At 48.6% G+C, this 13452-nt stretch overlaps 1 protein-coding gene across 3 annotated transcripts; it reads left to right on the top strand.

Annotated features, from left to right (window-relative positions):
* Nucleotides 1-501: 501 nt before the first annotated feature.
* On the top strand, nucleotides 502-12283 carry GNPDA1 (glucosamine-6-phosphate deaminase 1). Of its 3 annotated transcripts, none has more exons than XM_039236211.1 (7): nucleotides 502-565; nucleotides 1486-1615; nucleotides 5151-5252; nucleotides 6973-7077; nucleotides 8108-8292; nucleotides 9969-10143; nucleotides 10847-12283. In XM_039236211.1, the coding sequence occupies exons 2-7, from the start codon at nucleotides 1492-1494 to the stop codon at nucleotides 10942-10944; spliced, it is 789 nt and encodes a 262-aa protein (XP_039092142.1). In that variant the 5' UTR covers nucleotides 502-565; nucleotides 1486-1491; the 3' UTR covers nucleotides 10945-12283. The 3 variants fall into 3 exon arrangements, with proteins under 3 accessions (XP_039092142.1, XP_039092140.1, XP_039092141.1); XM_039236209.1 differs by having other exon boundaries at nucleotides 6895-7077; XM_039236210.1 differs by lacking the exon at nucleotides 502-565 and adding an exon at nucleotides 683-841 and having other exon boundaries at nucleotides 6895-7077.
* Nucleotides 12284-13452: the final 1169 nt, after the last annotated feature.

Raw genomic sequence — 13452 nt, 5'->3', positions numbered from 1 at the left:
TTATCTTGAAGTGGAGACCTGGAAAGACAAGGGATCTTCCTTTTTCTCTAGTATAGACTGCTGTAATGATTAAGCTTTACAAAAAGAGTAAGAAAAATCCAATTATATTTAAAGCAAAGAAATTGTAATATGTAGGTAAAACAACGACATCTAAAAGTTAACCTGAAGGCAGAGCTAGGCCCAACTCTAGGAGCCTCTGAGGAAGCGATTCTGCTCTTCCTCCCCCGACCCTCCCCCAGCAGTGAACACTCAAGCCCCAGCCCCAGGGCGGGCACTGCATTCCTGGGAGTCACCTGGGGCCCCCAAGTCTCCCGCCTCTTGCACAGACCCAGTCTCCAAGCCTCGCCTGCCACGGCTGTTCCCATCCCTGCGCGTCCCTGGGGCCGGGATGAAAGGGTGGGTGGCCCCGTACTGGGCAGAGTCCACCGAGAGCCAGGGCCCCCGCAGTCACCCGGCCGAGTCAGCCCCTCCTCCCGAGAGCGGCTCCGCGTGACCCGGGGCCACGTGACCTGCGCGGGGCGGGGCCGCCAGCCCAGTAGCTGCAGCCGCCGCGGGAGGTGTCGGAGTAAGTGGGTAACGGGCTGGCGGGGACCCTCCTCGCGGGTGGGCGCGGGCGGGGGTCCGGGCGCTGCCCCGGCCTCCGGTCCCCTGGGGCCGGGGCCCCAGCGAGCTGCTGAGACCGCTTCCCCAAGCAGGGCCGGAGGGGCAATAGGATCGCCATCGGGATCGGAAAACCACTCCCGAATCCTTCGGGTGGCCGATCCGGACCCATCCGTCTCCCACTCTGACAGCAGTGAGAGGGTAGCAGACGCCCTCCCTGCGGAGCTATTACATTTACTCGGTGTGCTGTGGGGGAAACTGAGGGTCCACAAAGGCAGGCAGGCTTGGGGGGAGGGGCACCCTCTCCAGTACTGAAAGAGAACACACCTCTCCAGGCAAAACCCATGGGTCTCACCTGCTCTAGCGTCCCAGTAGGATACCACGACCCCTCTATTTATTGAGGAAGAGGCTGTGGGTACAAAATATTCAGCCGGTGGGGGTAGACAGGTCGGGAAAGGGGGGTGGGTCGAGCTACAAGGTAATTAATTGGCAACATATTGAACACCGTGGTTTACATGCATCCTCATTTAATATTCACCATCGTGGAATGTGTCAGGAAGGTACTATTGTCCCCACTTTCACGTCTGAGGAAACAGTCTCGGAGATCTTGAGTCCTTTGACCAAGGTCCTGCAGTTGGTAAATGGAGGAACGATTAGAACCCAGGTCTGTCTCAGAGCAGCGCCTCCTGGTGGGTGGTGGAGGCACTTGTCCCAGCCGATTAATTCCTCTGTGAGCTGAAAGTTGGGGTCTTCCTCTTCCTGGCTCATACAGCCTGGGGAGAGGGTGTTGCTGGTTGAGAAGGGCTTCTTCACTGTCCCCAACTGCCTGCACCCCTTTCTCCCTGTCCCTTACCACTGATTCCTTTTGTCACCTCCCCCCTACAGGACAAGATGAAGCTCATCATCCTGGACCATTATTCTCAGGCCAGCGAGTGGGCAGCTAAGTACATAAGGAATCGCATCATCCAGTTTAACCCAGGGCCAGACAAATACTTCACCCTGGGACTTCCCACTGGTGCGTTGTGGGATAAGAGAGGGAGCCGTGGATTGGAGGCAGGGGGAGAGAGTGAGCATCTGGGTTTTTAATGTACCCGGTTCATGGGCCCATTAAGCCAAGGGACTTTGAAGGAGGACTCTGAGGTACTGGTGCTTTGAGTGAGTGAACAACCTTGCTTCCTGGACATGCAAAAGAGAGGACACAGTTTCCTTTATGGTCTGGTTTAGTTGCTGCCTTCTCCTGAAGAGTTCTGGTGTAGAAGGGATCCTGGTTAGGCAGGAATAACCTGATTTTTAGGCTCCATTGTAAGTCTGCCCTGTCCACCAGAAATCCTTAACAGAATTGAGTCCTAATGCCTTCGAGCATACAGTTCATCTAATGAATGAATTTCTGTGCATCTAAAGTGCTAATAGCTGAGCATTATCCTTGGGAGAATTGAGAACATAGTCCACTCAAAGCATTTTCTGTAAGGTTTAAACAAACACAGGACCTAAGTGAAAAACAGTTCCAGTTTCATTCATTCATTCATTCATTCATTCATTCATTTTTAATGTACATCCAAGTTAGTTAGCATATAGTGCAATAATGATTTCAGGAGAAGAATCAAGTGATTCATCCCCTACATATAGTGGCCAGTGCTGATTCCAACAAGTGTCCTCCTTAATGCCCCTGCCCATTTAACCCATCCCCGCCCCCACAACCCCTCCAACCACCCTCAGTTTGTTCTCTATATTTAAGAGTCTCTTATGTTTTGTCCCCCTCCCTTTTTAAATATTATTTCTGCTTCCTTTCCCTTATGTTCATCTGTTTTGTATCTTAAATTTCACATTTGAGTGAAGTCATATGCTTCTTTTTAATTTCGCTTAGCATAATACACTCTATAGTTCCATCCACATAGTTGCAAATGGCAAAATGTCGTTCTTTTTGATTGACGAGTAACACTCCATTGTATGTATATACCACTCCTTTATCCATTCATCAGTGACGCACATTTGGGCTCTTTCCATACTGTGGCTATCGTGATAGCGTGTCTATGAACATTGGGGTACGTGTGCCCCTTCGAAACAGCACACCTGTGTCCTTTGGACAAATACCTAGTAGTGCAATTGCTGGGTCGTAATTTTTTGATGAGCCTCTAAAACATTCCCAGTTTCGTATGGAAAAATCAGGATGTTGCCTTTAGGAGAGGATATTTTGACGCCAGCTCCATAAGGCAAACGTCCTGATTCTTTCTTTTAGAGTTTGGGTGGGTTTGCCCCTCATTGTGCCATCCACTAGAGCAGGGACCTTCAAACCTTTTCTGTAAATGGTCCCATTGTCAATATTTTGCACTTCACTGGCCGTATAGCCTCTGTTGCAACTACTTAGCTGCCCTTATAGCTCATAAGCAGCAGCGGACTATACATTGATGTATGTGCATGGCCATCCACCAATAAAGCTTTATTAGTGGACATTGAAGTTTGAATCTATGTACTTCTCATATGTCACATCGTAATATTCTTTTGATATTTAAACCCCATTCTTCACTGATGAGCTGCACAAAAACAGGGAGCAGCCTAGTTTTGGCATGTAGTGTGAAGCAGGCTGACCTCTGCACTAGAGGTTTGTGAGAGCAGTATCTGCACGTACCTGGAAAACCACCAACGTCTCAGGCCGTGTGGGGGCTGCACTAACATCCTGTTTTATAACTGGAGCTACTCTAGGTCAGAGTCTGTGCTGCTGAAATCTCTCCATAATTCCCCATCACCTGCATAATCAGATCCTGGCTCCTCGGTGTGGCATTCAGGGCCTTCAGAGATCTGGCTCCTTCCTGGCCTACTTGAACCAGCATGGCATGGCCATGTGTGGGTTCCTTGGAACATGCCTTCTTTTAGGTGAAACACCTAAAAGGTAGAAACACCTTTAGTTGGTGGAAACCAAACAAACCAACTCTGGCTAACTCAGGTAAAAAAGGAATTTGTTGGCTAGATATTGGGGCGCTCACAGAATTGACAAGGAAGCTAGAACTTTGGGAAATGCACATGATGAATCTCAGGGGAAGGACAGAAAAGCTATGTGGCTCAGGCATGGCTGAGGGCATGTCACAGGGACAGACTGATTATGGGGGCCGGGAGGAAACTTGGATTCATTCAGCAGGTATTTATTGAATGCCTGCTGTATGCCAAGCTGTTCTAGGTGCTGGGGATACAACAACAGACAAAAAAGAAATAAATTCCTGCCTTCCTAAAGCTGAAATTGTAGGAGAGAGAGATAAGTTCATTGACAAAATAGAGTATGTTAGATGGTGATGATTGAAGGAGAAAAATGAAGCAGGGAAAGGGCTTAGGGAGTGATTAGGCAGGGGTGGAGTTTGCAGTTATCAGATATGGTGGAGGGGAAGGTCCATCTGAGGAAGTGACGTTTGAGTAAAGGCCAGAAGAGGTGAGAGTTATGTGGATACCTGAAGGAAGAGCACTGCTGGCAAAGGGAACAGTATGTACAAGGGCGCTGAGGTGGCAGTGCCAGGAGGATGAGCAAGGGTGAGAGAGGTAACCAGGGGCCAAGTTAGGTACGTATTTTGTGAGGATTCTTACTCAGTGAAATATGAAGCAGTAGTTTGTGAAAAGAGCCATATGATTTGGGTGGGACATTTCCCCCCATCTTCTTAGTTTAGAAAATTTCAAATATTCACAAAAGCTGAAAGAATAAAATAGTACCATTTTCCTAGGTTCACCAATTGTTAACATTTGCCACATTGTCTTCTCTTCTGGCTCATGCTGTTTATACACACACACACACACACACACACACACACACGCACGCACACTTTTTTAAATCTTTCGGCATGTATCTCCTCAGAATAAGGACATTCTCTTACGTAACTACAGTACTATTATCATACCTATTAAAAATCCTTCCATTATATCATCTGATATACAGACTGTAGTGACATTTCTTTCCAAACCATCCACATTTATTTTTTATGGTTTTCCCCCCAGTAAGCCTGTATCCAGACTTCATGCAAATTTAATTTTTTAATCTACAGGGGTCCTGCCTTTTTCATGTGCTTTATGACCTTGACTTTTTAATGACACTCAACTCGCAGGAGTTTGCTGCTCCTCAGGGAAGTCTTCCGTGAACCCACAGACTCACTCTGATCACAGCAGACACTGTTTCATGTCCCCTGTCCTAGACAGTGAGCTTTTTCAGAGTGGCTGCTGTGTCTCCTGCTCCTGTGTTCCCATCCCGTGGCCCGCTGCCTCACACAGTCTAGCTGCTCAGCGAACATTGCATCAGTAAGTACGGTGATATTCACTTCAGTCGGCAGTGTGCCGAGCACTGGGATTCAGCAGTGAACAGGACAGACACGGCCCTTCCCCTCCTTGAGCTTACAGTCCCGCAGAGAGGTAGGCATTCAGAAGCCCTTAGGATTGGAGCAGTGGGATAGGACTCCAGATCTGCCTTGTTCTCTCAGATCTGACAGGTTCTCCTGGCTGAGCGGCCCTGACTCATTCCTGGGCATCCTCAGGAGCTGGGAGCTGCAGGGGATTCATGGCTGTGGCCTCTCTTGCAGGGAGCACCCCAATTGGCTGCTACAAGAAGCTGATTGAGTACTATAAGAATGGAGACCTGTCCTTCAAATATGTGAAGACTTTCAACATGGATGAGTATGTGGGTGAGTCTGTCTCTTTCAAGGTCTTTCCTGATTCCAGGAGAGTCATACCCCTCCCCTTTTAGATCAGCCCAGGAGAGGAATAGGGAGGTCCCGGGGAACCAGGGATGTTTGGTGATAAGCTCGGTTAGCGATACCTGTTCTCTTCCAGGCCTTGGTGTTCTCAGCTGCACAGTGGTGCTATGAGAGCTGACCTCCTAGATGGTACGCATTAAGTGATCCCACAGATGTGGAGGCCTCTTATACAGAGCAAGCATTTTTTAAATGTGATTTATTTTGAGAGAGAGAGAGAGACAGCGTAAGCAGGGGAGGGGCAGAGAGAGACACACGGAATCTGAAGAGCCTCCAGGCTCTGAGCTGGCAGGACAGAGCCTGACGCGGGGTTCAGACTTGTGACCATGAGATCATGACCTGAGCTAAGTCTGAAGCTTAACCGACTAAGCCACCCAGGTGCCTCTAGGGCAAGCATTTTAAATAAATATTAGAGCATCTCCTTCTCCTCTGCCTCTTCCCTAACTCCATGCCATTTCTTTCTGGAGCCAGTGATTGCAAAGGGCATCGTGGCAGGGGTGTGTCGCTGGGTGTCTCTGTCAGGTCCTTCTCCCCAGTGTTCATCCTCCACTTCCCCTTCCTGGTGTCCCTTCCACGGCTACACTGGTGTCCCTTCCATGGCTGAAAAGCTACCCCTTGGTCTCCTGTCTCCTCCACCCCACCCCCCAGGTTGTCATTTTGTATGGCTTCTTTTTAAACTTTTTTTTTTTCAATTGTGATAAAATCCACATAAAATTTACCATCTCAACCATTTCTGTATGTACAGTTCAGCAGTGATTAGTCACACTGTTGTGCAGCCAATCTACAGAACTCTTTATCTTGCAAAACTGAAACTCTCTACCCATTCAACGCCAATGACCCCTTTTCCACTTGCCCAACTCTAGCAACCACCATTTTACTCTTTCTGTGAATCTCACTACTCTAGGTACCTTATTTAAGTGGAATCATAGAGTAAATGTCTTTTTGTGACTGGCTTATTTCACTCAACAAAACATCCTCAAGGTCCACCCATGTTGTAGTATCAGAATCTCGTTCCTTTTTAAGGCTGATGTTATACATTCACAATGTTATTAAACATGTTAAACATTCACCTTAAACATGCTTTTTCTTCTTGGCTAAAAATCATTTTGGGAAGCCCGGAGATAATTCTGTCCAACCACCTGGCATTCAAGTTGGGGTTCAGGCTGAGCTGGGTATCACTGGGGGTGAATGGTGAGGTGGGAGGCACAGGGCAAGGGGCATGCTTGCTTCCTTTCCCGGATGGGCCACACTCTACCCCCAGGTTGCTAGGCCACCTCCAGAAGCCCAGAGCGGCCCTGGCCTCCAGCCTCCAGTAACTCCTTTGTGAAAAGGAGATCCGAATGAGGGGATCTCTCAGGCTCCTGGTGTGTAGCTACCCTGGCTCAGTCCTGTCGTCACAGCGGTGGTGGGTGGACACAGGGAGACCAGCTCAGCCTGTCCCAAGCATCTCGGGCTCAGAGGGGTGGTACCCAAGGCTCCCTGATGGGTGTTCCCCTGAAGGAGCCTGTGGAGGTCTGGGGGTCTCCCGTCTGGCCCAGCCTGGACATGACTGAGTATAGCCAGGGCCCCACAGGCCTTCCTCGAGACCACCCGGAGAGTTACCACTCCTTCATGTGGAACAACTTCTTCAAGCACATTGACATCCGCCCAGAAAACACCCACATTCTGGATGGGAATGCACCTGACCTGCAGGCTGAGTGTGACGCCTTTGAAGAGAAGATCGAAGCTGCGGGAGGCATCGAGCTGTTCGTGGGAGGTAAGTTTGACACTCTGCAGCATGGGTCCAGGGCAGGCCCGGGGTGGCGAGAACACGTGGGAAGGGGGACAGGCCCTGCCCGTCTCACTGCAGCTTCCTCACTGCACTGTAGAAGTAGGGATCATTTATTACCATGAGGCAGGGAGGACCTAGAGTCAGAGCCCTCACCTTAGCTATGCTGCTCAGTAACTGTGTGATCTTGGACGTCTCCTTTTCCTGCACTTCAGTGCCTTGTTGGTAAAGTGAGACGTTTGGCTATGGACTCAGATTCTATTCCATTGCCTAAAGGTTTTGCATGGATCAGTTCACAGGACTTACCTAAACAGTTAAAAGCAAAGACTTCGTGTAGTTCCAGAAGATTGCACATTCAGCCCCTGCACACTGCTATAGCCATTTGAACACCAGAGAAATTTTGTGACTTCCCCAAGGTCAGCCAGAACAGTGGAAAGAAAGGAAGAATCTAGGGTGTCCCCGTCTCATTTTGAGGTTTGTTCCTACCCTGGGCTGCCCTCTTACATTTGTCTGTTCCCACCTCCGGATTTACCCATGGGGATGTTAAGTTGGGCTTTTCCTGCTCTAGATTTAACTCTTCTTTACTTCAAGGTGGGAAGGAAGAGTATAATGTCCTGAGCATTCATGTTCTGAGATTTTATAAACTTTGCAACCACTGACCAGGCCAGTTTATATTTGCTGTGACTCTGTCTCAGCAGCAGGTCTCCTGACTACTGGGAAGGAGCGAGAAGTTACCCATCGATGATCTTGGAAAGCAGAAGCTAGTTGCAGTGCTGCTTACTTAGCTTTCTGAGGGTGGTAGCGAGGCGATGATGCCTGTGTGACCCTAAAACAGAAATGGCCAGGAGGTGGGGAGCGGTGAAAACCTTATGCTTAAGGTATACCTGCCTAGGGTGAATGGGAAGACAGAGAGAATTCAAGGATTTTTTCAGACCCCAGGTGGGGAAAGATAGATTGTCCATTCTTGAAATCTTGGATCCCTGGGACTGGCAGGCCTGTTCTCGTTTCTCCTGCGCAGGCATCGGCCCCGATGGACACATTGCCTTCAATGAGCCAGGCTCCAGTCTGGTGTCCAGGACCCGCGTGAAGACTCTGGCCATGGACACCATCCTGGCCAATGCGAGGTTCTTCGATGGTGACCTCACCAAGGTGCCCACCATGGCCCTGACGGTGGGTGTGGGCACTCTCATGGATGCTAGAGAGGTAAGGGCACAAGAGGTCCGTGGGCTTTCCTTGGGCGGGTTGGACTGGCCTTTTTATTATTAACTATACAGGTACCACCTGAATACACTGTTTTTAAAAATGAAGACCTTACAAATAAGGCTAAAATCCTAACCAATCCCTTCACTGCTCCTCCTTCCTCTTTGGAGGCAGCCAGTGTTTGCAGTGTGAGGGGAACCCTTTTCAGCACCAACTACTTGCAAGAGGCTGCAGGCCCCCCGGCCTCTGCCTCCCTACTCCTTTAGGGCTTCTCCCTGGCAGAGAGGAGCCCAGGCCTACTGATGTCAGAGTATGAATCTGCACCTGCCCGGGTCCTGAGAGGGGCTGCTGGTTCCCTGCAGTTGCCGGTCACTATTTGAAGGGAGCTCCCACTGCCACCCTAAGATAGTTGTGGTCCTAGGCCTGTGCTCGGGGATTCATAAATGTGGAGAAGTGTGATGTGAAAGTAAGGGTCTTAACTCAGTTCAGTGTGTCTTTCCCTAGAAAGTTGGGTATCATTTGAATTTCTGGTGGTTCCAATTTCTTTACTGTTTTTCACGAGAATTTAAAAAACCTGTTCTCTTCTTTCAGGAGTATATTCAGTGGGAACCAGCCACATACATTTTAGCTTCAAGTTTCTTTGCCCAACAAACATCTATATTAGTGAAAAAGGCTCCCTGTTTCAAGTGAACTTTTATGAAATGAGCGATATTACCAGCTTTCTCTTGGGTAGCCTTGACTCAGTATGTAGGGAGGTCACCCTGCTGTTTTTGGCCTTGCAGCTTGTAAATCCTAGGGTTTCAGGGCCCTCCTGGTCATGTGAGGGTATTATGATCTGGGAAAGGACCTGGGTCTGGAAATCAGGAGTCCTGGGGTCCTGAACAAAGAGTTATATACTCTGTGCCTCTGTTTTCACATCTTTTAAGAGAAGAACAGTAAATCCTGTTCACAACTCCGTGGTACAGCGGAATTACAATGAAGGGAGATCTAGAGAGCAGAGTTCTTTATAGTCACTTTCTAGCACTTACGTTCTTGATATTTTAACTATTGAGGGAAGGCTGTGCCTTTGTTTTATTTGAACAGAAAGCATCACCCTAAGTCCTATTAGTTGGTCTAATACTTGCAATTGAAAGTGACCAGATTAAGGGGCAGCTTTTCTGGGCTTCAACCTTAGGAGCCACACACGTAAGAATTACCATCACTTCCGTGGCCCTTTGTAGATGGGGCAGGTCAGGACCCCTCTTATGCAGACTGCGCTTGAGAAAACTCACCTAGCCCAGGACCCCTTGGGACCCAGTGTCAGAACCGTTGGAATAAGGGGTTGTAGGCCTGTGTCCTGCGTGTCTATTCATAGCCGTCGTCACAGGAATCAGAGGGCACCATCACAGGGCGGTCTAGATCATGGCCCTTGGGTCAGAAATGACCTGGGACGAGGGACTTAATCCCCTAAAGCCCTTTTCCTCATAGAAGAAGGGGATAATGATGCCCCTGCCTCAGGTTATTTGTGGAATAAGGCCCAGACAGCAGGGAGCACAGCGCCATGCAGGCTAACTACTTAAAATAGTGTATTAAAAACAAGGGTTCTTACAGCTGGTTGGGGAGCCTGGGCCAGAATTCGGGTCTCTGTGCTCCGGTCCACTGCTCATTCTCCTCCCTCACTGGCTTGTCTCCCGGCCCAGGTGATGATCCTCATCACAGGTGCCCACAAGGCTTTTGCTCTGTACAAGGCCATCGAGGAGGGGGTGAGCCACATGTGGACCGTATCTGCCTTCCAGCAGCACCCCCGCACGGTGTTTGTGTGTGACGAGGACGCCACCCTTGAGCTCAAAGTGAAGACCGTCAAGTATTTCAAAGGTGAGGGGGGTCCAGGCCTGGGAGTTGGTGGCCAGAGTTTAGGGTGTGGCAGTTGTGATGACTGGATCTGGTTTTCGTGCTCTGGCCACTTTCGTCGACAACTCTGATTTCAACAAGAATCAAGCCTTATGGTTTCAGAATATACAGTCAGTGGTCCTTCTATCCATAGCTGCAAGGGGCTATTTCTAGAAGCCTCTTTGTTCTGAGGAGGCAGACAGCAGAATGAAACGTTGTAATCCAAGGGCCATGTGGCAATCTCTTGGCAGCGATGTTGAGCCGCGGGCTGTTTGCAACTTCCCCGGTCTCCTGCAGGCCTTGCCGGCTAGGTGGGCCACTGAATTCTCAGGAGGATCCTTTTCTCTTCTGCTTTAAAAAGGACACACTGCTTTGAGGAAACCTTATGTGAAAAGCCTCATCTAGTAAACAGGCATATTAGGAATTTATTCTTTGGTTGACAGATTAACCTTTGAATGGCCAACACCCTCCAAAGACTGGATTTAAAAGTCCCATGGATTCTAGCATTCGTTGGAAATAACAAGTCCTTTTCCTACTCTCGGGTTTTTGTCTTTTGGAGCCACAGAAAGATGATGAGGCTTCTTTCAGGAAGAGGACAAAATCTGAGAGCTCCTGGATGGTATTGTTCGTAACTGTGGAACTTGGCTCCTACCTGCCTTAACTGCTTTTCGTCTTTAACTTTCTGCAGGCTTAATGCTTGTTCATAACAAGTTGGTGGACCCCTTGTACAGCATCAAAGAGAAAGAAACCGGGAACGAGTCTCCTGAGAAACCATATGGTGATTAGCCTGTGTGCACCCTAGCATCAAGGGCCTCCTCAGGACAGGCGGGACGGTTCTGGAGATTGCCTTTAGGGGGACACAATTGTGTTTCTTTCACCCAGTATGGTGACTCCATATGAACGGGGATGCTAATTGTTCTTGGCTCTGCAGCATGGAGCCTCTTTGTCAAAGTTTAGGAACAGGAAGAATGACTTGTTTTGTAACTAAATCAGGAAAAAACATCTCTGGAAAATGTACTCGATAATTTTTGATGTCTGCCCTACATAGATGAGGGCTTTTTAGCTTTGGTTCTCTGTCTGGCACTGTTCTCACATACAGCACACTCCCACCAGTAACTTCTGTCATTTGTACGCTGATTCTCAATGTGTGGGGGGTGGGAGGGGGAGGTTAGGGGTCAGTGCACACCAGCCAGAACCTCTCTGGAGAGGCTCTGAAAGCCCCTCATCTAGGGATCACTACTCCAGATGAAGGAACAAATTCTCAACCTTATGTTCAGTTCTAAGTGCCATGGAAAGAAAGAAAAAGTTTCCTTGCTTTCCCTTGTTTTCCTCTGCTCTCACAGTTGGCCTTTCCGTGAACTCAGAGGATTCCTTAGGGGAGGATCTGGGTGGTGAGGGCTAAAGAGAAGGCTTTTGCTGATAAACTCAGAGCCTCAAGGGGCAGAGCCACGTCACCCTCCCCTCCCTCGGGACCCTCGATCACAGAAGGAGGGCGGAAACCCTCTTCCCACCAAAGCCCTTGTTTTCGTCCCAAAGACTCCCTGGGGCGACAGATGCTGCCACCATGTCACTGTGTCCAGCTAAGGAGGCGAGGGCCAGGGCAAGCAGCTAAGTTCGGCCTAAGTTTAGTCACAACGCAAGTGACATGTTCTCCTGCTTCCCTGAGAGCTGAGTGCCAAGGCAACATACCAAATGCTTCTAAAGTCACCTAATAATAGCCTTTCCTCACCTAAATACCCTGCCCTCCAACCCTCTCAGGCTCCTGTGGTGTGGTCATGTGTTCCCAGACCACCAGGAAACACAATTGTTTTGCCCCTTTATCCTTCACCCCTTGTTCACAAGATGAGTTCATTGCTCTGCCTTTTGACCCTCTTAAGCCTTCGTGGAGCGGATGCTGCCTTTTCCTCCCGATCTCTGTGCCTGTTTGAGGCTGCTGCTTCCTCTATTTCGGGGAAAGATCTTTCCGAGACTGGCTCCGGCCTCTCCTTAAGTGCTGTGTTTGGTCCTGGTGTTCTGTCCTTAGCTTTTATATGTGATCGTGCGGTCATTCTGTCTTAGGCTAATGGATCGATGGGCTTGTTTACAATGTGATATTTTCTATTAAATCTGTTATTTTCCAATAAAATGTGTCTTTGTGGACTTGCGCCCCCAGAAGTCACAGGGTGGTCTGCGTTGGTACTTATGTATTTTGGTGAGCCAGGCTTCACATTCACTCCTGACAGCAGCCCCGCAGGAAGGTGCAATCAGAACAACTGCTCACTTCTTGGGTCACCAGGGGGAAAGTAAAGTCATTCATAAAAATGAAGCACCTGTGCAAAATGGCAGGCATGAACAGACGAGCAGTAAATGGTCGTGTTCTGGCTACGCCTGGGACAGCTTCTAAAAAGAATGAGGAGACTTGTGACAGAGGGGGATATAAACACTGCAAGGTATGAAAAATTAGGCTTCGGTGTTTTTTTTAGTTGGAAAAGTAAACATAGTGGAACATCTTGGGTCAATATAACCAGCTGAGGTACAAGGAGAAGCTGGCAAAAGGGTTTAATTTGTTATCAGTTGTACTGAGATAATTTACATCCCTGTAAAAGTCATCTATTTTAAATATAAATTCAGTGATTTTTATTTAGTCCACCACGAAGTTGTGCAATTCCCTGCCACGTCCATTTCTATCATCCCTGAAAGCTCCCTGTTCCTACCCGAGCCCAGGTGACCAGTGATCTGCTTTATCTCTACAATTTGCCTTGTCTAGATATTTCGTAACAGTGGAATCTTACCACATGGCATCTTGTGGCTCTGGTTTCCTTCATTGAGCATAATGTCTCTGAGGATAATCCATTCAACATGCATCAGTATTCCCTTTTTACTGCAAAACAGTATTCCATGGTACGGATATGCCACATTTTGTTCATCTGGTAAAGAAGGGCTTACGTTTCAAGTAGGTATGTTCTAGAAAAAATTATAGTAGAATGATGAAATGAAAAAAAATTTAGTCACAACAGCTAAGCTGGAGATGCCTGTATGAACTCAGGACCTTAAAAAGATCCCCTTCCCAGGCCTGTTTCCCTGGGGGCCCAATAGCAGTGTCATCCTGTACAAACAGTTCTTCTACAGATCAAGCGGGATGTATGCTCTTGGGGGAGACTGGCCCTCTGACACTACTCAGGGTTCCTTGGGAAGGAGCTAATGACGTTTGGGGGCGGGGATCACAGCGGGCCTGGAATATCTTGTGGCCAAAAGTAAGGGTGCTTTTAAAAAGGTTTGTGGCAGTAATGAGAGGACAACGCAGCCAGTGTAATG

The sequence above is a fragment of the Hyaena hyaena genome, unplaced genomic scaffold, assembly GCF_003009895.1.
Source record: "Hyaena hyaena isolate Hyena2069 unplaced genomic scaffold, ASM300989v1 scaffold_107, whole genome shotgun sequence".
Taxonomy (NCBI): domain Eukaryota; kingdom Metazoa; phylum Chordata; class Mammalia; order Carnivora; family Hyaenidae; genus Hyaena; species Hyaena hyaena.
Note: the sequence above shows the minus strand (reverse complement) of the source record. Positions and strands in the feature narration are given on the sequence as shown.